Raw genomic sequence first — 22,733 nt, 5'->3', positions numbered from 1 at the left:
TGGTGAGTGCAGTAAGCGTCATGGTAAGTGCGGTAAGCGTCATGGTGAGTGCGCGGTAAGTGTCATGGTGAGTGCAGTAAGCGTCATGGTTAGGGCGGTAAGTGTCATGGTGAGTGCGCGGTAAGTGTCATGGTGAGTGCAGTAAGCATCATGGTTAATGTTTTCTGTGTAATGGTTACTGCTCAATAGATGATTTCCATTCTGTGCATGGAGCAGGGCTTGGGATGGGGTTAGAGGCAGGCTGTGTGGAGTGATTAGGGGCATGGTGGTGCAGACAGAGAGACAGGTTTTCAGCAGTTGTCAGACTGAGAGGGGACACGGGGGCATTCCAGGGCTCTTCTTCATAGGCAGGAGGGGTGAGGGTGGGGAGGGGGCGGTTAGGGGTCCCTGTAAGCTGAGCCCCCCCGGAAGGGGGGGCGGGGGTCACATTACACCTCCCCACACAAACACTGACATATTTACAGCACTCAAAGCCGGTCAGCTGAGGACACTTACCCCAAACACATACACTCACACACTGCGCAGTGAAAACACACACGCTCACAGATTACACATTACACACTGACCTACACACTATACATTCACACATTATGCATTACAAACACAATTACACACCCAAAACACACACACTTACAGATCACACACTACACAAACACATCAGATCTGGGTCAAAAACACAATTGTTTTGGGTTTAAATACTTTTCTGTGCTCGATTGATTTTTCCTAGTGCAATTGAGCCAACCAAGAGGACCAGGAGTACTTTTTGAGAGTATTTCATAGGTTTCAATGACGCTTTATTGTAAGGTATCTGAATCCAAAACAATTACGTATTTGACCCAGGGCTGCAACCCATACACTCACAGACACACAAAAACTGCAAACTACATGCATACAAATACACATACACACACACACATACACATACACACACTACATAAACACACTCACAGACACTCATGTACACACAAACAGACACTGCACTCCTAAACTACCATATTGCACTCTCTCTCTCACACAGACACACACACACGCTCAGACTACATACTCGCACTACAGTGGGGGAAAGCGTTGTGCGGGGTACCTTGTGTCTGAAGGAGGTGCAGGATTTTGGCTGTGATGTGTCGGGCGAACTTCACATCGCCGACCGCTTCCTCGCCATTGATCTTCTCCAGCTGACCCAGCAGGATCGACACCCTGGAGTTACTGGGGATTCTGGGAAAATTACCGTTTTATAAACACCACGTGCCATATCACACGACCCACATCACTACTGCAGCGGAATACTCCACAGAGGGACACATACACAAACTATTTCTATTGGCCACTGCATGCATGCATGCATGCACACACTCACTTATGCACGCACCCACATACTCACTCAGGCACACGCATGCACTCACTCACTCATGTAAGATGAAGAACCATGTGGGTTCACTGCCCATACAAAATGGCTTTTAAAGTAGTTCTGCAGAGACAAGAAGCTCAATTATTCAGAGAATAATCATTACTGAGAGAACAATGAGAGCCTCTCACCACTGTCAATTATTCAGAGCACAGCACGCACACATGTAAGAACACACACAGACAAGCTAGAGAGGCCATGCCTTGGACACACAGCGGTTGTCAGGGTTACAAAGAGGGGCAGGACTGCAACATCTTACTTAGATTCCGTCATACATAATTGCTCCTGCTTCCTTTAGATAACTAAATGGCAACATGACCATTTTCAATAAAACAAGGCAAACACACCCATTAGTCCTATCACACCAGACACACTCTCCTCCCCGGACCACAGACTAACAGCACAGTAGGAGATGTGCTTAGTCATGCAGTACCAGCTATATGCGAGTGTGCGAGAGTGTGTGTGTGTGTGTGTGTGTGTTTTTGAGCACGAGCCAGCACTCACCCTTTCTCTGTCGTCATTTTGGATTTACTCATTTCTCCGCTTTCACTTCACCATTTCAATGTTCTGTAAAGATAATGTCCTAATCAATATGAACGGTCAAATATTAAATTAAACATCTGAGGGACTAATTAAGCAGCGGCTTCAACTGCCCTTTCAGTTTTTACATATGAAACACAACCACCTTGGTCTAGTTCCACACAAAAGAACCCAGCCAGAAGGGAATAGGTGTCTTATATCGTGAAATCACAATACTAATGTAATTACTTCGGACAGGAACAGAGATCCATTTCAAAAATCTGAAATTGGAGACGCGAAAACACAGAAGGAAGGTAGCAAAAATCATTTTGATACAAGTTAATCTCCATACCACTGAAGGACAGAAGTGTATCATGCACAATATGACAATATGGTTGCTAACACCAACCGGAACGTATAATATCTAGTTAGATTATGTAGTCAACAGCTGTATAATGTTAATGGGGTGTATGTGCATGCTCAAGAACAAGGTAATTTTGCGCGTCGCTTCTGTCGTGTGACAGCAAGTTAGTTGCAATTAGCTAGCATTTCTTTGTAATGAACATCCCTGGAGTCACTTCTACCCTAACATAAATTAATTAGCTAGAACGATCCACTGGGCGAGATAGCTAGCAAGCTAACGTACCTACCGATATAAAGGTATCAAGTGAATTAATACCGTTAGGGTATTAATGTACGTGCATTATTAATAATAAAATCAGACGAATACATTCGAGCACAGACCCATTTCCGAAATGTTGCGATATTTGAAATTCCCACGTGCATACAATTAGTCATGAACAGCGAAAACGGAAAACTAACAAGCTAACGTTAACTGGCCAGCAAGCTAAACAAAGACAACCTCTATAATTAATATAACTTACATCATTGTCAGTCCGTTAAGAGAACAACTCGAGCCCGACATCGACATGTTTGTTAGGAGGTCAGCCACCTTGCTAGAGATTAAACTGAAATAAAACTGTCGCTACAATCTGCTGTCAAGCAACGCCCCTTGATTGTCAAACTAGAGAAGGATAGGTAGCTAACTAGCGACCGTTGCACCTGCTCTGCTAAGTAAACATTTAGCTAGAGAGCTAACAGCTGGCTTACACACAGTTTATACAAAATTTTGGGAAGACAGATAAAACACAGAAAGAATGCATGAACCAAGACACATTACAAACCAGTAATTACAGGAAGCGTTGTCGCATAGAGGGAAAGTTATTCATAATTTCGCCAACGCTGATGAAATGCAATGTCCCGAAGCTGGCTAGCAATGATAACAACGCTAGTCTGTTCCGAAAACCATAGCTGTCAATACTCAAGCAACAACGCGAGAATTCGAAACATACGCGATTTAAAACTTGTAGTTCTTTCGAAATGTATTTGGACTCGTAAATATGACGTTTCACTTCTACGACTTCTGGGAAATAGCGTTTAAATTCTGGCTCTGGCTGGCTCACGCTCATGAATTGTGTACCACACATACACTACATTTCCCAGAAAGTAACACAAACTAAACGGCATTTTGACGTTCTATTCCTGCTTGTCCCTCTGATATTCCTCAAATGTAAGATTTAGAACAGGTAGCATAACAACAAAGTTGCCAGGTATGTATACCAAAATATATAATTTGCATTTAATTCTATTTCGTAATACTTATTTCAATGTGCATGAAAGAACACATGGATTCAACCTTGTTTAACAGGTTCCATAAGGTGAAATACAGGCCTTGCTAATCTCCCCACTGTAGGTAGCTAACACGTTAGCTAGGAAAGTACTAGCGCTAACTACTCCGCTAAAGAACGAAATACACTCAACTAGCAAGCAATTTAGCCTGCTTGCTATTTCGTTTAGCGATGTCATGTTGCTGCTCAGCTAATGTTACGTTCAAGGTGTCAAAACATAGCTAGATACCTGTCTGTATTAAATTAAACGGCTAGCCGAGGTAAGTTACTCTGCTACTTATCAAGCTGATGAAGTTAGCTTTATTTCACGTTTTAGCAGTATTTAATAATGTATGTGATTCATTCGAAATATACTTGAAGCTAAGGTATAAATGTACATTTAAATATTAGGGTGCATGGTAGTTGTTCGTACGACGACTATGCTGTATATCGTGTATTGGTGTATTCTATAGCCATCTACTGACAGGGGCTATCCACGTTCAGCTGTTTGAATTTGAGGTTCATCAACTGTGCCTTGTATTGCAGTTGTAAAGAAAATTGAATTTGAAACACTACAATCAGCCATGTTACATTGTAGATCGTAGAGCTTAACCTTTAAGTCAGTTCCTTGTCTCTCCTTCACCTCATTTGCTTTCATTTTAAACTGCCACATTATGCATTCCCTGTTGTGAAATGGTGCATCATGTCATATGCCGATCTAATGTTGATTCGGTGATACAACAGTGTTTATACCCATAACGCACTGTCTACTAGAGAAGGTAATACTGCACTGTAACAGTGCGCTCTTGTGATTTGTATTGCAGTCCATGACCAAGTGCGTAGAGTTGCATAACTAACCCGTTACTACCACAACATCCATCAAAGCCATTTTAAGTCTGATAATTCGCTAATATAGATCAAGTCCTCCGGCTACACCTCAGCCCAGCCATGTGTAAATCCTGAAGCAGCAGGGATCTCGGCGCTGATCATATTCCTCTCACCACTGCTGTCTGCCTCTTCTCCTTTTAACTCTCTCTCACTTCCCTCCTCCCTTTACACACATATGTATGTGTCTAGGCAGAGAGATATGATATATATCCCTATATATAGTTTTATTAGGCATCAACACATTCCCTTTTTACTAGTTGTGTCAATTTTTCTTGTTATTGTTTCTTAACTATGAACTATGTGAAAGGACTACATACATTTTTCGTATTATTATTTTGAATATATTTGTTGTTTTTGTTGTAAAAGTCAGTAAGTTGTAAGGAGCTATGTATGCTGGGTTCAATCACGTTGTGCTCAGCAGTGTAACGCTGTAGTTAGATGAACTGTTCCTCTTCAGTGTCACTGATCGCATGGCTTAAATCAGGGAAGGGCGTGTTAACTGGCTACTAGAAAGCATTTCAGCACATCACACCTGTGCTCCTGTGTCACTCTTCTTGCCACTTGTGTGTATCTGTTTCCAGCTGTCACCATGGTGATGAAGTCATCGGTGGAGGAGGATGAGGCGGGGTGGGGGCTGGGTATTCCAGAGAAGATGAAGAATAATGCAAACTGGGTGGACATCACACAGGAATTCAGAGGGGCCTGCAAAGGTACAACATCACTGTGGGGTTGAGTGTAAAGGTACAACATCACTGTGGGGTTGAGTGTAAAGGTACAAACTCGCAGTGGGGTTGAGTGTAAAGGTACAAACTCACAGTGGGGTTGAGTGTAAAGGTACAACATCACTGTGGGGCTGAGTGTAAAGGTTCAAACTCACAGTGGGGTTCAGTGTAAAGGTACAAACTCACTTTGGGGTTGAGTGTAAAGGTACAACATCACTGTGGGGTTGAGTGTAAAGGTACAAACTCGCAGTGGGGTTGAATGTAAAGGTACAAACTCACAGTGGGGTTGAGTGTAAAGGTACAAACTCACTGTGGGGTTGAGTGCAAAGGTACAAACACACAGTGGGGTTCAGTGAAAAGGTACAAACTCACTGTGGGGTGGGTGTGTAAAGGTACAACTCACTGTGGGGTTGAGTGTAGTGGTGGAGGCTGGCTGCAGTGTGTAAAATTAAGTTTTCCTTTAGAGTACATTCCAACTGAAGAATGTCTTCTCTGCCCTCTTCCCATGGGACATAAAGAGATTACGAAAATACATCTCTCATTTAAGAATTCCACCCTCCCCCCCAGACTATTTTTACTGGCACAAGGGTGAGGTTTTCTAAACTGAACAGAAATGGTAAAACTGACACTGTGTTCATAGTTTAACTTTTATGTGCAAGTAGCTCAGGCTTCATGTTTACACAATTCTCATTTAATTCCTCAACAACTCTTAATGTTTTTGTTTCAGAATTAAACCTTGGTGAGCTGCTCCATGACAAACTGTGAGTACACTGTGTAACATTTTTCCACTCAGTGATCTATGCTTTATATTTCCCACTGGATCAATTTTCAGGCCTAGAGTGCTCCATTAAACTGGATAATATTTTACCCCCATATGATACTGTAGATAATTCCAGGATGGAATGCTGTCAGTGTATGAATTTATGACTCCTCCACACTCCCTGGTCATGTGACCAAATGTACAAACTTCACACTTCCTGGTTGGCAGGTTTGGACTGTTTGAAGCCATGTCTGCCATTGAGATGATGGACCCTAAAATGGACGCCGGCATGATTGGTAACCAAGTCAACAGGAAGGTCTTGAACTTTCAACAAGCAGTCAAGGTTGTACCCCCAAGCCCCCTCTCTGTGCTTGCATATCATGACCCGTTTGAATACTGGCTAAAACATTTTCCACATGAACCACTGGTCCCATTTAACCATCTCTCCCTCTCCCGCTCCTTTTCCTTCTCCTTCCCCCTCTCTCTCTCTCTCTCTCTCTAGGATGGGGCGATTAGGGTTAGGGACCTCAGTCTGCCTGAGCTCATTGGAATCATGGATACTTGTTTTTGCTGTTTGGTGAGGCATACCTAATTCCTGAAACCCACAGAACCACTCTTATTGCACAAGTGCTATATGTAGTGCTCGTATTATATGACCCACGGAAACACTGTTATAGCACTAGTGCTATATGATCCACAGAAACACTTACAGTGCTAATGCTCTTCTCTGGCCACATCCATAGATTACATGGCTGGAGGGGCATTCTCTGGCTCAGACCGTCTTTACGTGTTTGTACGTCCACAACCCTGACCTCATTGAAGACCCTGCCATGAAAGCCTTCGCTCTAGGCATCCTGAAAATATGCGACATCGCCCGCGAGAAGGTCAACAAGGCCGCCGTGTTTGAGGAGGTAATGCTTCACACTGTCTCTGTAATACTGCGGTCACTGCATAACACTGTCTCTGTAACACTGCAGTTACTGTGTAACACTGTCTCTGTAACACTGCAGTTACTGTGTAACACTGTCTCTGTAACACTGCAGTCACTGTGTAACACTGTCTCTGTAACACTGCAGTCACTGTGTAATACTGTCTCTCTGACACAGTATGAGGGAGCACCAAGCATGGTATCGGAGCTCCAATGACAAAGTGACTGTGGTCATGTGATTAACAGCCTTCTCTGTTCTAAAAACTACTGCTTCTGTGGGGTCGAGGGTCAGGGGTCAGGGGTCAGGGTGGTGGGAAACTCAGGCTTGGCACTGAGAGCTCCTCAGGGGGATGTAGGTTCCATTTGGGACATCTGTCCCTGCAGTAGAGGACATATTTCTGTGCTTCTGTCCAAATATATGAGTACAGCTGTGAATGTCAGTGCAGGCACAAGGGAAACATTTTTATTTTTATCTTATATTTATATAGCCAGCCGGGCCACCGTGAAGCCCAAATAGCAGCAATACTGCAGGGGGCTAGCTGGGATGGGCGTACCTGGGCTAATGAAGTGGGCCTCAGGTGAACATGGTGGATGTGAGATTTCCTGTTGAGTTCAGGTGTGTTTATAACTGGCTGGCGAGCACTGCTTCATAACATATAATATTGGGTTTCAGGAGGACTTCCAGGCGATGACATATGGCTTCAAAATGGCGAACAACGTTACAGATTTACGTGTGACAGGTACGTCTCTGCTCTTGGGCTGGGCTGAGATGCTTGGGGACAGTGTGTAGTGTGTTTGGAGTTGTGGGGGCATTGTGTCACTGTGTTTCTATTTATTTTGTTGCAGGCATGTTGAAGGACGTGGAGGATGACCTCCAGAGGAGAGTGAAGGTACTGCAGTCAGTCTGGCCCTCAGCTGTGTGGAGTCACCTGTAAGAGCAGGCAGTATAAGAGTGCTGAGAGTGCAGGCAGTGTTAGAGTTCTGTGCTCAGAGTGCAGGCAGTGTTAGAGTTCTGTGCTCAGAGTGCAGGCAGTGTTAGAGTTCTGTGCTCAGAGTGCAGGCAGTGCTAGAGTTCTGTGCTCAGAGTGCAGGCAGTGCTAGAGTTCTGTGCTCAGAGTGCAGGCAGTGCTAGAGTTCTGTGCTGAGAGTGCAGGCAGTGTTAGAGTTCTGTGCTGAGAGTGCAGGCAGTGCTAGAGTTCTGTGCTGAGAGTGCAGGCAGTGCTAGAGTTCTGTGCTGAGAGTAGGGGCAGTGTTAGAGTTCTGTGCTCAGAGTGCAGGCAGTATAAGAGTGCGGAGAGTGCAGGCAGTGTTAGAGTTCTGTGCTGAGAGTGCAGGCAGTGTTAGAGTTCTGTGCTCAGAGTGCAGGCAGTGCTAGAGTTCTGTGCTCAGAGTAGGGGCATGTGGGACATAGATGCATATGTTCTACTCATATACTACACAAGCACTATACACATACGCTAAAGTCTTGCACACATAATGGGGCACTGGGTAAATCTGGGTCAATTAGACACATTTTTATAATCAGTGATGATGCAGATGATTACAGTTCTGTGCTGAGAGTTTTGTACATCACTGATCTCTTGTATCAGCAGGCCCTTTGTGAACAGATTTCCGTCACTGAACTCTGAACTCTGACCTATGACTTGTGACCCTTCCTCAGAGCACACGAAGTCGGCAGGGGGAGCAGAGAGACCCAGAGGTGGAGCTGGAGGTACGTGTGTGTATGCGTGTGTCTGACTGCATGTGTTTGTGATTGTGTAAATGTGACTATGTGCAAGTATGTGTGTGTTTGTGACTGTCTGTGTGCGTGTGTTTCTGTGGGTGCATGCATGAGTGTAAGTGTGTGTAAGAGAGTGTGTGTCGCAGTGTATGTAGGTGTCAATGTGAATGTGAGTGTGTGTATGTGTGTTTCTCTGTTCAAAGTGTGTGTTTCTCCAGCATCAGCAGTGTCTGGCCCTCTTCAGCAGAATCAAGTTCACTCGTCTGCTTCTCACAGCATTGATCGCCTTCACCAAGAAAGAGGTGAGAAATGCTCCATAGCCCCTTGTAGAACTCCCCAACATTTCCCGGTTAGATAGTGCTTGTCCCCATCCATGTTGTGTCTGGTCACACATGACATGATTGTTCTGGATAGATTAGACAAGGCAAGATGTCTACCTAAAATAAAATAAAAGCTCTTATGTAAGAACATTGTCCTTTAGCCGAGCTGGAAAGATTTTCTTTGTTGTAAGGCAGTGTAACACACTCTGAAGCAGTGTAACACACTGTAAGGTAGTGTAACACACTGTAAGGCAGGGTAAGGCAATGTAACACACTGTAAGGCAGGGTAAGGCAATGTAACGCACTGTAAGGGGGGTGTAACGCACTGTAACACACTCTGAAGCAGTGTAACACACTGTAAGGTAGTGGAACACACTAAAAGGTAGTGTAACACACTGTAAGGTAGTGTAACACACTGTAAGGTAGTGGAACACACTAAAAGGTAGTGTAACACACTGTAAGGTAGTGGAACACACTAAAAGGTAGTGTAACACACTGTAAGGTAGTGGAACACACTAAAAGGTAGTGTAACAAACTGTAAGGTAGTGGAACACACTAAAAGGTAGTGTAACACACTGTAAGGTAGTGGAACACACTAAAAGGTAGTGTAACACACTGTAAGGTAGTGGAACACACTGTAAGGTAGTGGAACACACTAAAAGGTAGTGTAACACACTGTAAGGTAGTGGAACACACTAAAAGGTAGTGTAACACACTGTAAGGTAGTGGAACACACTAAAAGGTAGTGTAACAAACTGTAAGGTAGTGGAACACACTAAAAGGTAGTGTAACACACTGTAAGGTAGTGGAACACACTAAAAGGTAGTGTAACACACTGTAAGGTAGTGGAACACACTAAAAGGTAGTGTAACAAACTGTAAGGTAGTGGAACACACTAAAAGGTAGTGTAACACACTGTAAGGTAGTGGAACACACTAAACGGTAGTGTAACACACTGTAAGGTAGTGGAACACACTAAAAGGTAGTGTAACACACTGTAAGGTAGTGGAACACACTAAAAGGTAGTGTAACACACTGTAAGGTAGTGGAACACACTAAAAGGTAGTGTAACACACTGTAAGGTAGTGGAACACACTAAAAGGTAGTGTAACAAACTGTAAGGTAGTGGAACACACTAAAAGGTAGTGTAACACACTGTAAGGTAGTGGAACACACTAAAAGGTAGTGTAACACACTGTAAGGTAGTGGAACACACTAAAAGGTAGTGTAACACACTGTAAGGTAGTGGAACACACTAAAAGGTAGTGTAACACACTGTAAGGTAGTGGAACACACTAAAAGGTAGTGTAACACACTGTAAGGTAGTGGAACACACTGTAAGGTAGTGGAACACACTAAAAGGTAGTGTAACACACTGTAAGGTAGTGGAACACACTAAAAGGTAGTGGAACACACTGTAAGGTAGTGGAACACACTGTAAGGTAGTGGAACACACTAAAAGGTAGTGTAACACACTGTAAGGTAGTGGAACACACTAAAAGGTAGTGTAACACACTGTAAGGTAGTGGAACACACTAAAAGGTAGTGTAACACACTAAAAGGTAGTGGAACACACTAAAAGGTAGTGTAACACAGTGTAACCCCACGTATTGGGCTGTAACGCCGCGGCGCCCTCCCTCAGACCAGCTCAGTGAGTGAGGCACAGAAGCTGATGAGTCAGGCTGCTGATCTGCTCCCTGCCATCCACTCCACCCTCCAGCACGGTGTACAGGCCCAGAACGACACCAGCAAAGGAGGTACTGGTACTCACACTACGCATGTGACGCATATGTTCTACTCATGGACTACACAAGCACTATACGCATACGCTAAAGTCTTGCACACACAATGGGGCACTGGGTAATGGAGATAAGGCAAGTCAAATTCATACAGTCAAATTAGTGCAAATTTTGTGAGCCGTGTGGGACACAGGGGCATTGTGAGTAGTAGACAGAGTGTGGGACACAGGGGAATTGTGGGTAGTAGACGGAGTACGGGACATAAGGGCATTGTGGGTAGTAGACAGAGCGTGGGACACAGGGGCATTGTGGGTAGTAGATATAGTGCGGGACACAGGGGCATTGTGGGTAGTAGACAGAGTACGGGACACAGGGGCATTGTGGGTAGTAGACAGAGTGCGGGACACAGAGGCATTGTGGGTAGTAGACAGAGTACGGGACACAGGGGCATTGTGGGTAGTAGATATAGTGCGGGACACAGGGGCATTGTGGGTAGTAGACAGAGTGCGGGACACAGAGGCATTGTGGGTAGTAGATATAGTGCGGGACACAGGGGCATTGTGGGTAGTAGACAGAGTGCGGGACACAGAGGCATTGTGGGTAGTAGACAGAGTGCGGGACACAGAGGCATTGTGGGTAGTAGACAGAGTACGGGACACAGGGGCATTGTGGGTAGTAGATATAGTGCGGGACACAGGGGCATTGTGGGTAGTAGACAGAGTGCGGGACACAGAGGCATTGTGGGTAGTAGACAGAGTGCGGGACACAGAGGCATTGTGGGTAGTAGATATAGTGCGGGACACAGGGGCATTGTGGGTAGTAGACAGTGCGGGACACAGAGGCATTGTGGGTAGTAGATATAGTGCGGGACACAGGGGCATTGTGGGTAGTAGACAGAGTGCGGGACACAGAGGCATTGTGGGTAGTAGATATAGTGCGGGACACAGGGGCATTGTGGGTAGTAGACAGAGTGCGGGACACAGAGGCATTGTGGGTAGTAGATATAGTGCGGGACACAGGGGCATTGTGGGTAGTAGATATAGTGCGGGACACAGAGGCATTGTGGGTAGTAGATATAGTGCGGGACACAGGGGCATTGCAGGTGTGAACCCTGTCTGGCTGTGCTCAGATCACCCCATAATGATGGGCTTCGAGCCGCTGGTGAACCAGAGGCTTCTGCCGCCCACGTTCCCGCGCTACGCTAAAATCATCCGGAGAGAGGAGATGGTGGGCTACTTCAGCAAGCTCATCGACCGCATCAAGACCGTGTGCGAGGTCATCAACACCACCCACCTGCACGGCATTCTGGTACGCCAGCTTCCTCCTCAAACCAACCCCGATCTACCCGTGTTCACCCCACTCCAAACGCAGCTATCTGCTCCAACATCATGATTTTGACTATACTCATGATGATTTGAATGATTTGCAATGATTAATTCACTCTATTTGCGTACGCTTGAAAGTACAGTTAGTTTTTTTGGGGAAGAAACACCCCACGTGTTTCTGTTGAAACTTGGTGTGCACATCACGCTTGTAAAGGTAAAGAGGGATAATCACGACTGTGTTTCCTCAGGACTTTTTCTGTGAGTTCAGTGAACAGTCCCCCTGTGTCCTGTCCCGCTCCCTGTTACAGGTGAGTGACGTAATGTGGAAGTGTAATGCCCTGGTGTTATGTACTGGTGTAATGCGCTACTGTAATACACTTGTGCAGTGAAGTGGTTTGTGTAAAGTGCACACAGCCTTGACTGGCATTTCTCTCTGTAGACCACCTTCCTGATGGACAGTAAGAAGGTTCTGGGCTCCCATCTCATGCATGATATGATCAAAGACGCACTCAGGGGGTTTGTGAGCCCCCCTGTCCTCTCCCCAAAGTAAGACCCCCCTCCCCACCCCTAACCCCTCTGTCAGTACCGACTGTGTGTCGTCTGTGCTGTCTGTCAGTACTGACCGGAGGTCTGTGCTCTGTCCAGGTGCTGTCTGTACAATAACCACCAGGCTAAGGACTACATCGACTCCTTCATCACACACTGCTCCAGGGTACGTTTCACACGCTTTCACACACACACGTGTACACAGACATACACGCTTTCACACACACACGTGTACACAGACATACACGCTTTCACACACACACGTGTACACAGACATACACGCTTTCACACACACACGTGTACACAGACATACACACTTTCACACACACACGTGTACACAGACATACACACTTTCACACACACACACACGTGTACACAGACATACACGCTTTCACACACACACGTGTACACAGACATACACGCTTTCACACACACACGTGTACACAGACATACACGCTTTCACACACACACGTGTACACAGACATACACGCTTTCACACACACACGTGTACACAGACATACACGCTTTCACACACACACGTGTACACAGACATACACGCTTTCACACACACACGTGTACACAGACATACACACTTTCAGAAACTCACGTGTACACAGACATACACATACATATGGACACAGGCACTCTGTAGGTCTGTATTGTCACTGTAGCTGCGCTGATACTGTGGCTCTGTGCTGTTTCTGTGGCTCTGTGCTGTTCCTGTAGCTCTGTGCTGTTTCTGTAGCTCTGTGCTGTTTCTGTGGCTCTGTGCTGTTTCTGTGGCTCTGTGCTGTTCCTGTGGCTCTGTGCTGTTTCTGTGGCTCTGTTCTGTTTCTGTAGCTCTGTGCTGTTTCTGTAGCTCTGTGCTGTTTCTGTAGCTCTGTGCTGTTCCTGTAGCTCCGTGCTGTTCCTGTAGCTCCGTGCTGTTTCTGTGGCTCTGTGCTGTTCCTGTGGCTCTGTTCTGTTCCTGTAGCTCCGTGCTCTGACCTGCTCTTGTCTTGTAGCCGTTCTGCAGTCTGATTCAGATCCACGGGCACAACCGAGCCCGACAGAGAGACAAACTGGGACACATTCTGGAAGAGTTCGCTACACTGCAGGATGAGGTTTGTGTATAACGTGTGTGTATGCGTGAGATGTGTGTAAGGTATAATACAGTACAATACGTGTATAACGTGTGTATAATGTTTGCATGAGTAATGAGCAAATTATGTATAGGTGTGTGAGCGGGTGTAGAGTGTGTTTTTAATGTGGATGTTTCAGGCAGAGAAAGTGGATGCTGAGTTGGTGTACAGTGTATGTGTGGGTGTGTGTGTGTGTCTGCGTGCGTGCGTGCGTGCGTGTCTGCGTGCGTGCGTGCGTGTGTGTGTGTATGTGTGTGTTTCAGGCGGAAAAAGTGGACGCTGAGTGGGTGTACAGTGTGTGTGTGTGTGTGTGTAACATGCATGTGTACAGTGTGTGTTTAATGTGTGTGTGTGTAACATGCATGTGTACAGTGTGTTTAACGTGTTTGTTTGTGTGTGTGTGTAACACGCGTGTGTACAGTGTGTGTTTAACGTGTGTGTGTGTGTGTGTGTTTCAGGCGGAGGTGGTAGACACTGAGTGGGTGTACAGTGTGTGTGTGTGTGTGTGTGTGTGTGTGTGTGTGACACGCATGTGTACAGTGCGTGTTTAACGTGTGTAACACGCGTGTGTATAGTGTGTGTAACGTGTGTGTGTGTGTGTTTCAGATGGAGAAGGTGGACACAGTAGGTGTACAGTGTGTGTGTAACACGCGTGTGTACAGTGCGTGTTTAACGTGTGTGTGTGTGTAACACGCGTGTGTACAGTGTGTGTAACGTGTGTGTGTGTGTAACACGCGTGTGTACAGTGTGTGTAACGTGTGTGTGTGTAACACGCGTGTGTGCAGTGTGTGTTTAACGTGTGTGTGTGTGTGTGTGTGTGTGTGTAACGCGTGTGCACTGGTGTGTGTGTGTGTGTGTGTGTGTGTGTGTGTGTGTGTGACACGTGTGTGTACAGTGTGTGTTTAACGTGTGTGTGTGTGTGTGTGTAACACGCGTGTGTACAGTGTGTGTGTGTGTGTGTGTGTATAACACGCGTGTGTACAGTGTGTGTTTAACGTGTGTATGTGTGTGTGTAACACGCGTGGGTACAGTGTGTGTAACACATGTGTGTGTGTGACACGCGTGTGTACAGTGTGTGTAACACGTGTGTGTGTGTGTGTGTGTGAGTGTGAGTGTGACACGCGTGTGTACAGTGTGTGTAACACGTGTGTGTGTGTGTGTGTGTGTGAGTGTGACACGCGTGTGTACAGTGTGTGTAACACGTGTGTGTGTGTGTGTGTGTGTGAGTGTGACACGCGTGTGTACAGTGTGTGTAACACGTGTGTGTGTGTGTGTGTGTGTGAGTGTGACACGCGTGTGTACAGTGTGTGTAACACGTGTGTGTGTGTGTGTGTGTGTGAGTGTGACACGCGTGTGTACAGTGTGTGTAACACGTGTGTGTGTGTGTGTGTGTGTGTGTGTGTGTGCTTCAGGCGGAGAAGGTGGACGCTGCGCTGCACAATCTGCTGTTGAAGCTGGAGCCCCAGCGGCAGCACCTGGCCTGTCTGGGCACCTGGGTCCTGTACCACAGCCTGCGCATCATGATCCACTACCTGCTGAGCGGCTTCGAGCTGGAGCTCTACAGCATGCATGAATACTACTACATATACTGGTACTGCTGCTGCTGTGTGTGTCTGTCTGTCTGTCTGTCTGTCTGTCTGTGAGTGTGTGTCTGTCTGTCTGTGAGTGTGAGTGTGTGTGTGTCTGTGTATATGTATGTATGTATGTATGTATGTATGTGTGTGTATGTGTATGTCTGTGTGTGAGTGTGTTTCTGTGTCTGTGTCTGTGTGCTTGTGTGTGTGTATATAATATGTATGTGTTTGTGTGTATATGTATAATGTGCAAGTGTGTGTATAATGATTGGGTGTGTGTGTATATAATGTGTACTCATGGCAGCCTGATAGAAAAGTGTCTTGTATTCCACCTAAACAGTCCACTAAAATATCTGTGGGGACATTTGAGGTGAGGCCATGTAATTGCTGAATCTTCATCATATGTGATCTGTCAGAACTAGTTCGACTTGATCCAATTATTCACGAGCCAGAATACGTTAAGCAAATGAGACACGCCTACTCCACCCACCCCAGGAGGCATTTATTAAAATGGGGTTATAGGGGAGCCAGGCTGAAACAGTGAGTGCAGCAACATCTTTTAACAAGACGTTAATTTGAAATTAGCATAGGGGAGAGAGACCGATAAGCCAGACCTTGCCAGGGTAAGACCCTCTTCCAGTCTCAGCAGGGCTTGAGGATGCTTGCCCTGATTGGGTGATGCTGAGTTAAGGTATGGAAGGTGGGAGGTGGGGGTCTCTTTCTAACACGACTAAACACGAAGGTAATTCAGCTGCTGAATATCTCAACAAAAAGTTACTCCTACGTTTAACGACAGGTCGGATGGTTGTAAATTCCAACTGGCAGGCCTCAACAACTACTTCTACCTGGACATTCACTGCAAAAAAACACTAAATAAGTCAGTACTAAAAAGTATCTTAGTCATATTTTTACTTAAAATCTTATTTCTGTTATTGACATTTTTTTGGTAAATGAGACCAAAAATGCCAATGAGGTGAGAAATATTCACTTACTGTAAGTTACAAACAGTACACTAAAACAAGCTAATCGTTTCTACTTGAGAGAAAAATGTAAACTTAAAATGAGAAAAATGTAATCCTATGAGATGTGGCCACGCTAGGTCCTGACACCCCATAAATAGCTTTGTGTTCTCGTGTCTCTTCAGAGACACTCTGCAGGAGGACCCATTGATTGTAGGCTTAGATCAGGTGACATTTAATGGCCCCGACAGTGTTTCCTTTGAAGTTTGTGGAGGAGGCATTCTTAGAAACAGTGTAAAGGTGTACAGGCCTAGAACGCATTTGCTCTGTCAAATTATACAGTTTCTCTCTTCAAAGACCTGACCTAAACACTAGATATCTGACAGCGTGTATAATGTGTGTGTCTGTGTGCGTGTAAGTATTTGTATAATGTGAATGTGTGTATATATAATGCGTATGTATATAATATGTGTTTGTAAGGTGCGTGCGTAATGTATGTGTGTGAATGTAATGTAAGTGTGTATAATGTGTGTATGTAGTATAATGTGTGTGTGTACTGTAGGTAATGTGCGTATATAATGTGTGTATAATGTATATGTGTAGGTACCTGTCGGAGTTCCTCTACGCCTGGCTGATGTCCACTCTGAGTCGGGCGGACAGCTCTCAGATGGCTGAGGAGAGGATCACTGAGGAGCTGCAGAGGAGGGGCAGCAGCAAGAAGACCAAGAAGAAAAAGAAGAGTGAGAGCACCCTCACGATGCACACTACACTGCATTATACACTATACACCCTCACTGTACACACTACACACACTGCACACTCTACACTGCATTATACAGTATACACCCTCACTGTACACACTACACACTCTACACACTATTATACACTATACACCCTCACTGTACACACTACACACTCTACACACTCTACACACTATTATACACTATACACCCTCACTGTACACACTACACACATTACACACTCTACACTGCATTATACACTATACACCCTCACTGTACACACTGCACACTCTACACACTATTATACACTATACACCCTCACTGTACACACTACACACTCTACACACTATTATACACTATACACCCTCACTGTACACACTACACACATTACACACTCTACACTGCATTATACACTATACACCCTCACTGTACACACTACACACATTACACACTCTACACTGCATTATACACTATACACCCTCAGTGTACACACTACACACATTACACACTCTACACTGCATTATACACTATACACACTACACACATTACACACTCTACACTGCATTATACACTATACACCCTCACTGTACACACTACACACTCTACACTGCATTATACACTATACACCCTCACTATACACACTAAACTGCATTATACACTATATACCCTCACTGTATACACTACACACTCTGCACTGCATTATACACTATACACCCTCACTGTACACACTACACACTCTACACTGCATTATACACTATACACCCTCACTGTACACACTACACACTCTGCACACTCTACACTGCATTATACACTATACACCCTCACTATACACACTACACACACTACACTGTATTATACACTATACACCCTCACTATACAGACTCTACACTGCATTATACACTATACACCCTCACTATACACACTACACACTACACTGCATTATACACTATACACCCTCACTGTACACACTACACACTCTACACTGCATTATACACTATATACCCTCACTGTACACACTACACTATTATGCACTATACACCCTCACTATACACACTCTACACTGCATTATACACTATACACCCTCACTATACACACTACACACACTACACTGTATTATACACTATACACCCTCACTATACAGACTCTACACTGCATTATACACTATACACCCTCACTGTATACACTACACACTCTGCACACTCTACACTGCATTATACACTATACACCCTCACTATACACACTACACAGCATTATACACTATACACCCTCACTGTACGCACTACACAAGTGCCAGTCAAGGTGCCTCTAGGGAGAAGAGTTTTTTGTTTTGTGGTGAAAAATGGACACATACAATATATATATAATATAAATTGCACACATGCACACTCATGTTCACTGGAGTTGATGGTATTTTTTCTCTTTCTTGCAGCACGTCCCTTGAGCAGAGAGATCACCATGAGCCAGGCTTACCAGAACATGTGTGCGGGCATGTACAAGGTACCACCACTAACAGAACCTACCTCTCACACACTAACCTCAGACGGAGAGAAGGTACATCACACACACTAACCTCAGACAGAGAGCAGGTACCTCACACACACTAACCTCAGACAGAGAGCAGGTACCTCACACACTCTTAACCTCAGACACTCAAACCTCAGACAGGAGAAGAGCTACCTCACACGCGCTAACCTCAGACAGGAGATGGGCTACCTCACACACACTAACCTCAGACAGGAGAAGAGCTACCTCACACACACTAACCTCAGACAGGAGAAGAGCTACCTCACACACACTAACCTCAGACAGGAGAAGAGCTACCTCACACGCGCTAAACTCAGACAGGAGAAGGTAACTCACACACACTAACCTCAGACAGGAGAAGGGCTACCACACACACACTAACCTCAGACAGGAGAAGGTAACTCACACACACTGACCTCAGACAGAAAATCTGTTCTGAAACCTCTTAAACTGCACCAGGGTTATAACACACAGTATCACCCATATGTACACACACTCTCTCTCTCTGCAGACAATGATCGCCCTGGACATGGACGGAAAGGTCCGGAAGCCTCAGTTTGAGCTGGACAGTGAGCAGGTTCGCTACGAGCACCGATTCGCCCCCTTCAACAGCGTGGTGACGCCCCCACCAGTGCATTACATCCAGTTTAAGGTACTGAGAAACCGCCCAGCACCCATGTGTAGTGTACACTTCATCTGCGTCTGTAAAATTAACTGTCTCCATATGGTTGCATTTGTCCATGATTGTGTATGTATTTTTCCAACATTGTGTGTATAGGGTTGTGTACTGTATGTGTGCATTATGTATCGGTAGGTTTATGTGTGTGTGTACATTCATTATTGTCTCTGCAGGAAATGTCTGATCTGAAGAAGTACACTCCGCCCCCTCAGTCAGCTGACCTGTATCTGGCAGCCAGTAAGCACTTCCAGCAGGCCAAGCTGATCCTGGAGAACGTGCCCAGCCCTGACCCTGAGGTACCCCCGCCCGCCCGCCCGCCCGCCCGTCTGTCCGTCCGTCCGTCCATCCATCCATCCGTGGCCAGCCCTCTGTTAACCTCTTTGTGGTTCCTGTGTTTGCAGGTCAATCGGATCCTGAAAGTGGCCAAGCCCAATATCGTGGTGATGAAGCTGCTAGCTGGAGGTCACAAAAAGGAGACCAAGGTACTGATCTGCTATATTACTGTCATGCATGTGTTCAGGCCTTGATAATGAATCGCTTGTTAACAGCATTACTGTGGCTCTGTCTCCCCCTGGTGTTGGGAGGTTCTGCACACTGACTGTATGGTTGTGTTGTCTGTGTGTGTGTGGGTTCTCCAAGCTGGCTATGTTGTGTTGTGTGTGTGTGTGGATTCTCCAAGCTGACTGTGTTGTGTTGTGTGTGTGTGTGTGTGTGTGTGTGTGTGTGTGTGTGGATTCTCCAAGCTGACTGTGCTGTGTTGTGGGTGTGTGTGTGGATTCTCCAAGCTGACTGTGTTGTGTTGTGTGTGTGTGTGTGTGTGTGTGTGTGTGTGTGTGTGTGTGTGTGGATTCTCCAAGCTGACTGTGCTGTGTTGTGGGTGTGTGTGTGGATTCTCCAAGCTGACTGTGTGGGTTTGTGTGTGGATTCTCCAAGCTGACTGTGCTGTGTTGTGTTGTGTCTGTGTGTGTGGATTCTCCAAGCTGACTGTGTTGTGTTGTGTGTGTGTGGATTCTCCAAGCTGACTGTGTTGTGTTGTGTGTGTGTGTGGATTCTCCAAGCTGACAGTGTTGTGTTGTGTGTGTGTGTGTGGATTCTCCAAGCTGACTGTGTTGTGCTGTGTGTGTGGATTCTCCAAACTGACTGTGTTGTGTGTGTGTGTGTGTGGATTCTCCAAGCTGACTGTGCTGTGTTGTGTGTGTGTGTGTGTGTGTGGATTCTCCAAGCTGACTGTGTTGTGTTGTGTGTGTTATGTGTGCGTGTGTGTGTGTGTGTGTGTGTGTGGATTCTCCAAGCTGACTGTGTTGTGTTGTGTGTGTGTGTGTGTGTGTGTGTGTGTGTGTGTGTGGATTCTCCAAGCTGACTGTGCTGTGTTGTGTTGTGTTGTGTGTGTGTGTGTGTGTGTGTTGTGTGTGTGTGTGTGTGGATTAGCCAAGCTGACTGTGTTGTGTGTGTGTGTGTTGTGTGTGTGGATTCTCCAAGCTGACTGTGCTGTGTTGTGTGTGTGTGTGGATTCTCCAAGCTGACTGTGCTGTGTTGTGTTGTGTGTGTGTGTGCGTGTGCATGAGTGTGTGAGGTGAGTGTGTGTGTGCGTGTGGGCGTGTGTGTGTGTGGATTCTCCAAGCTGACTGTGCTGTGTTGTGTTGTGTGTGTGTGTGCGTGTGCATGAGTGTGTGAGGTGAGTGTGTGTGTGCGTGTGGGCGTGTGTGTGGATTCTCCAAGCTGACTGTGCTGTTTTGTGTGTGCGTGTGTGTGTGTGGATTCTCCAAGCTGACTGTGTTGTGTGTGTGTGGATTCTCCAAGCTGACTGTGCTGTGTTGTGTGTGTGTGTGTGGATTATCCAAGCTGACTGTGTTGTGTTGTGTGTGTGTGGATTCTCCAAGCTGACTGTGCTGTGTTGTGTGTGTGGATTCTCCAAGCTGACTGTGCTGTGTTGTGTGTGTGTGTGCGTGTGCATGAGTGTGTGAGGTGAGTGTGTGTGTGTGTGAGTGCGTGCGTGCATGCGTGTGTTGTATGTGTGTGTGTGTGTGTGGATTATCCAAGCTGACTGTGTTGTGTTGTGTGTGTGTGGATTCTCCAAGCTGACTGTGCTGTGTTGTGTTGTGTGTGTGTGTGTGCGTGTGCATGAGTGTGTGAGGTGTGTGCGTGTGTGTGTGAGTGTGTGTGTGTGAGTGGGTGCGTGTGTGTGTGTGTGTGTGCGCGAGTGTGCATGTGTTGTGCGTGAGTGTGCGAGTGTGTGTGGGTACGTGGGTGCGTGCGTTTGTGCGTGCGAGTGTGTGAGTGTGGGTGCGTGTGTGTGTGTGTGGGTGCGTGTGTGTGTGTGTGCGCGAGTGTGCATGTGTTGTGCGTGAGTGTGTGAGTGTGCGAGTGTGTGTGGGTACGTGGGTGCGTGCGTTTGTGCGTGCGAGTGTGTGAGTGTGGGTGCGTGTGTGTGTGTGTGGGTGCGTGTGTGTGTGTGTGCGCGAGTGTGCATGTGTTGTGCGTGAGTGTGTGAGTGTGCGAGTGTGTGTGGGTACGTGGGTGCGTGCGTTTGTGCGTGCGAGTGTGTGAGTGTGGGTGTGGGTTCTCAAGCTGACTGCGCTGTGTTGTGTGTGTGTGTGCGTGTGCATGAGTGTGTGAGGTGAGTGTGTGTGTGTGTGTGAGTGGGTGCGTGTGTGTGTGTGTGTGCGCGAGTGTGCATGTGTTGTGCGTGAGTGTGTGAGTGTGCGAGTGTGTGTGGGTACGTGGGTGCGTGCGTTTGTGCGTGCGAGTGTGTGAGTGTGGGTGTGGGTTCTCAAGCTGACTGCGCTGTGTTGTGTGTGTGTGTGCGTGTGCATGAGTGTGTGAGGTGAGTGTGTGTGTGTGTGTGAGTGGGTGCGTGTGTGTGTGTGTGTGCGCGAGTGTGCATGTGTTGTGCGTGAGTGTGTGAGTGTGCGAGTGTGTGTGGGTACGTGGGTGCGTGCGTTTGTGCGTGCGAGTGTGTGAGTGTGGGTGTGGGTTCTCAAGCTGACTGCGCTGTCGTGTTTGTCTGCAGGTTCTGCCACAGTTTGATTTCTCCGCACACAAGTACTTTCCTGTGGTGAAAATCATCTGAACTCAACCCCCCTTTTGTTTTCCCTAGCCCCGTGTTAAGCTCTGGTACAGGGTGATGTTTGGCTTTGTAAAGGTGTGTGTGCCATGTTCCTGAATAAAATATTATTTGTCACACTGGGGTTTGGCCTGCACTGATCGCATTCTAATTAGATGCCATTAACACAGTAAGGAATTACATTAGATTATTGGTATTTGGTAGATGCTCTTATCCACAACAAAGCTGAAAGACCCTAGAGGGAAGTACAGTTTCAAGTGCTAAGCGTACAACAAAGATAAGGTCTTGGCTGTGTAGATTAATCTGACAATGGATTATATCCATAAAACCATTTTTCCAAAAGTAGCAATAAAACCATCCTAGAGAACACAAGTCTAGTAATAATGACACACGCTAATCTGAGGGCTGAAAATTAACAGATGCCATCTGTTAATCTACCAATTAGATTACAGGGAGGTAGGGAGGGGTTGTATCAATAGCACAAATAAGTATAAAATATAAACCTGATCACACAATTTAATGCTTCATTTGCTAAT

The 22,733-nt window shown here is 46.0% G+C and overlaps 2 protein-coding genes across 7 annotated transcripts in view; one reads left to right on the top strand and one right to left on the bottom strand.

Moving 5' to 3' along the window:
- agtpbp1 (ATP/GTP binding carboxypeptidase 1) overlaps positions 1-3,238 on the bottom strand; it is a 30,022-nt gene extending 26,784 nt beyond the window's left edge. For 2 of the 4 annotated variants that reach the window (XM_061260317.1, XM_061260320.1), the window contains exons 1-3: positions 3,106-3,238; positions 1,907-1,969; positions 1,082-1,212 (exon numbers count right to left, since the gene is read on the bottom strand). In XM_061260317.1, coding sequence (XP_061116301.1) covers positions 1,082-1,212; positions 1,907-1,938 — 163 coding nt within the window. In that variant the 5' untranslated portion in view covers positions 1,939-1,969; positions 3,106-3,238. Of the gene's footprint in view, positions 1-1,081; positions 1,213-1,906; positions 1,970-2,805; positions 3,081-3,105 lie in introns of those variants that run through there. The other 2 variants (XM_061260318.1, XM_061260319.1) reach the window with 2 other exon arrangements.
- Positions 3,239-3,399: 161 nt separating this feature from the next.
- On the top strand, positions 3,400-22,316 carry naa35 (N-alpha-acetyltransferase 35, NatC auxiliary subunit). 3 transcript variants are annotated; one of them, XM_061260310.1, is made up of 23 exons: positions 3,400-3,531; positions 5,058-5,186; positions 5,926-5,959; positions 6,187-6,301; positions 6,461-6,535; positions 6,702-6,869; positions 7,560-7,626; positions 7,733-7,776; positions 8,547-8,597; positions 8,810-8,908; positions 10,569-10,683; positions 11,795-11,973; positions 12,239-12,298; positions 12,430-12,536; positions 12,636-12,702; positions 13,541-13,639; positions 15,070-15,248; positions 16,794-16,930; positions 18,360-18,427; positions 18,966-19,106; positions 19,307-19,429; positions 19,535-19,615; positions 22,144-22,316. In XM_061260310.1, exons 2-23 carry the CDS (start codon positions 5,066-5,068, stop codon positions 22,201-22,203), a joined length of 2,190 nt encoding a protein of 729 aa, XP_061116294.1. In that variant the 5' UTR covers positions 3,400-3,531; positions 5,058-5,065; the 3' UTR covers positions 22,204-22,316. The 3 variants fall into 3 exon arrangements, with proteins under 3 accessions (XP_061116294.1, XP_061116295.1, XP_061116293.1); XM_061260311.1 differs by lacking the exon at positions 3,400-3,531 and adding an exon at positions 3,681-3,869 and having other exon boundaries at positions 8,825-8,908; XM_061260309.1 differs by lacking the exon at positions 3,400-3,531 and adding an exon at positions 3,681-3,869.
- The last annotated feature ends 417 nt before the right edge of the window (positions 22,317-22,733 follow it).

This window comes from Conger conger, chromosome 11, assembly GCF_963514075.1.
Source record: "Conger conger chromosome 11, fConCon1.1, whole genome shotgun sequence".
NCBI classification, from domain to species: Eukaryota; Metazoa; Chordata; class Actinopteri; order Anguilliformes; family Congridae; genus Conger; species Conger conger.
The sequence above is the reverse complement of the archived record's forward strand: the minus strand, read 5'-3'. Positions and strand labels throughout refer to the sequence as shown.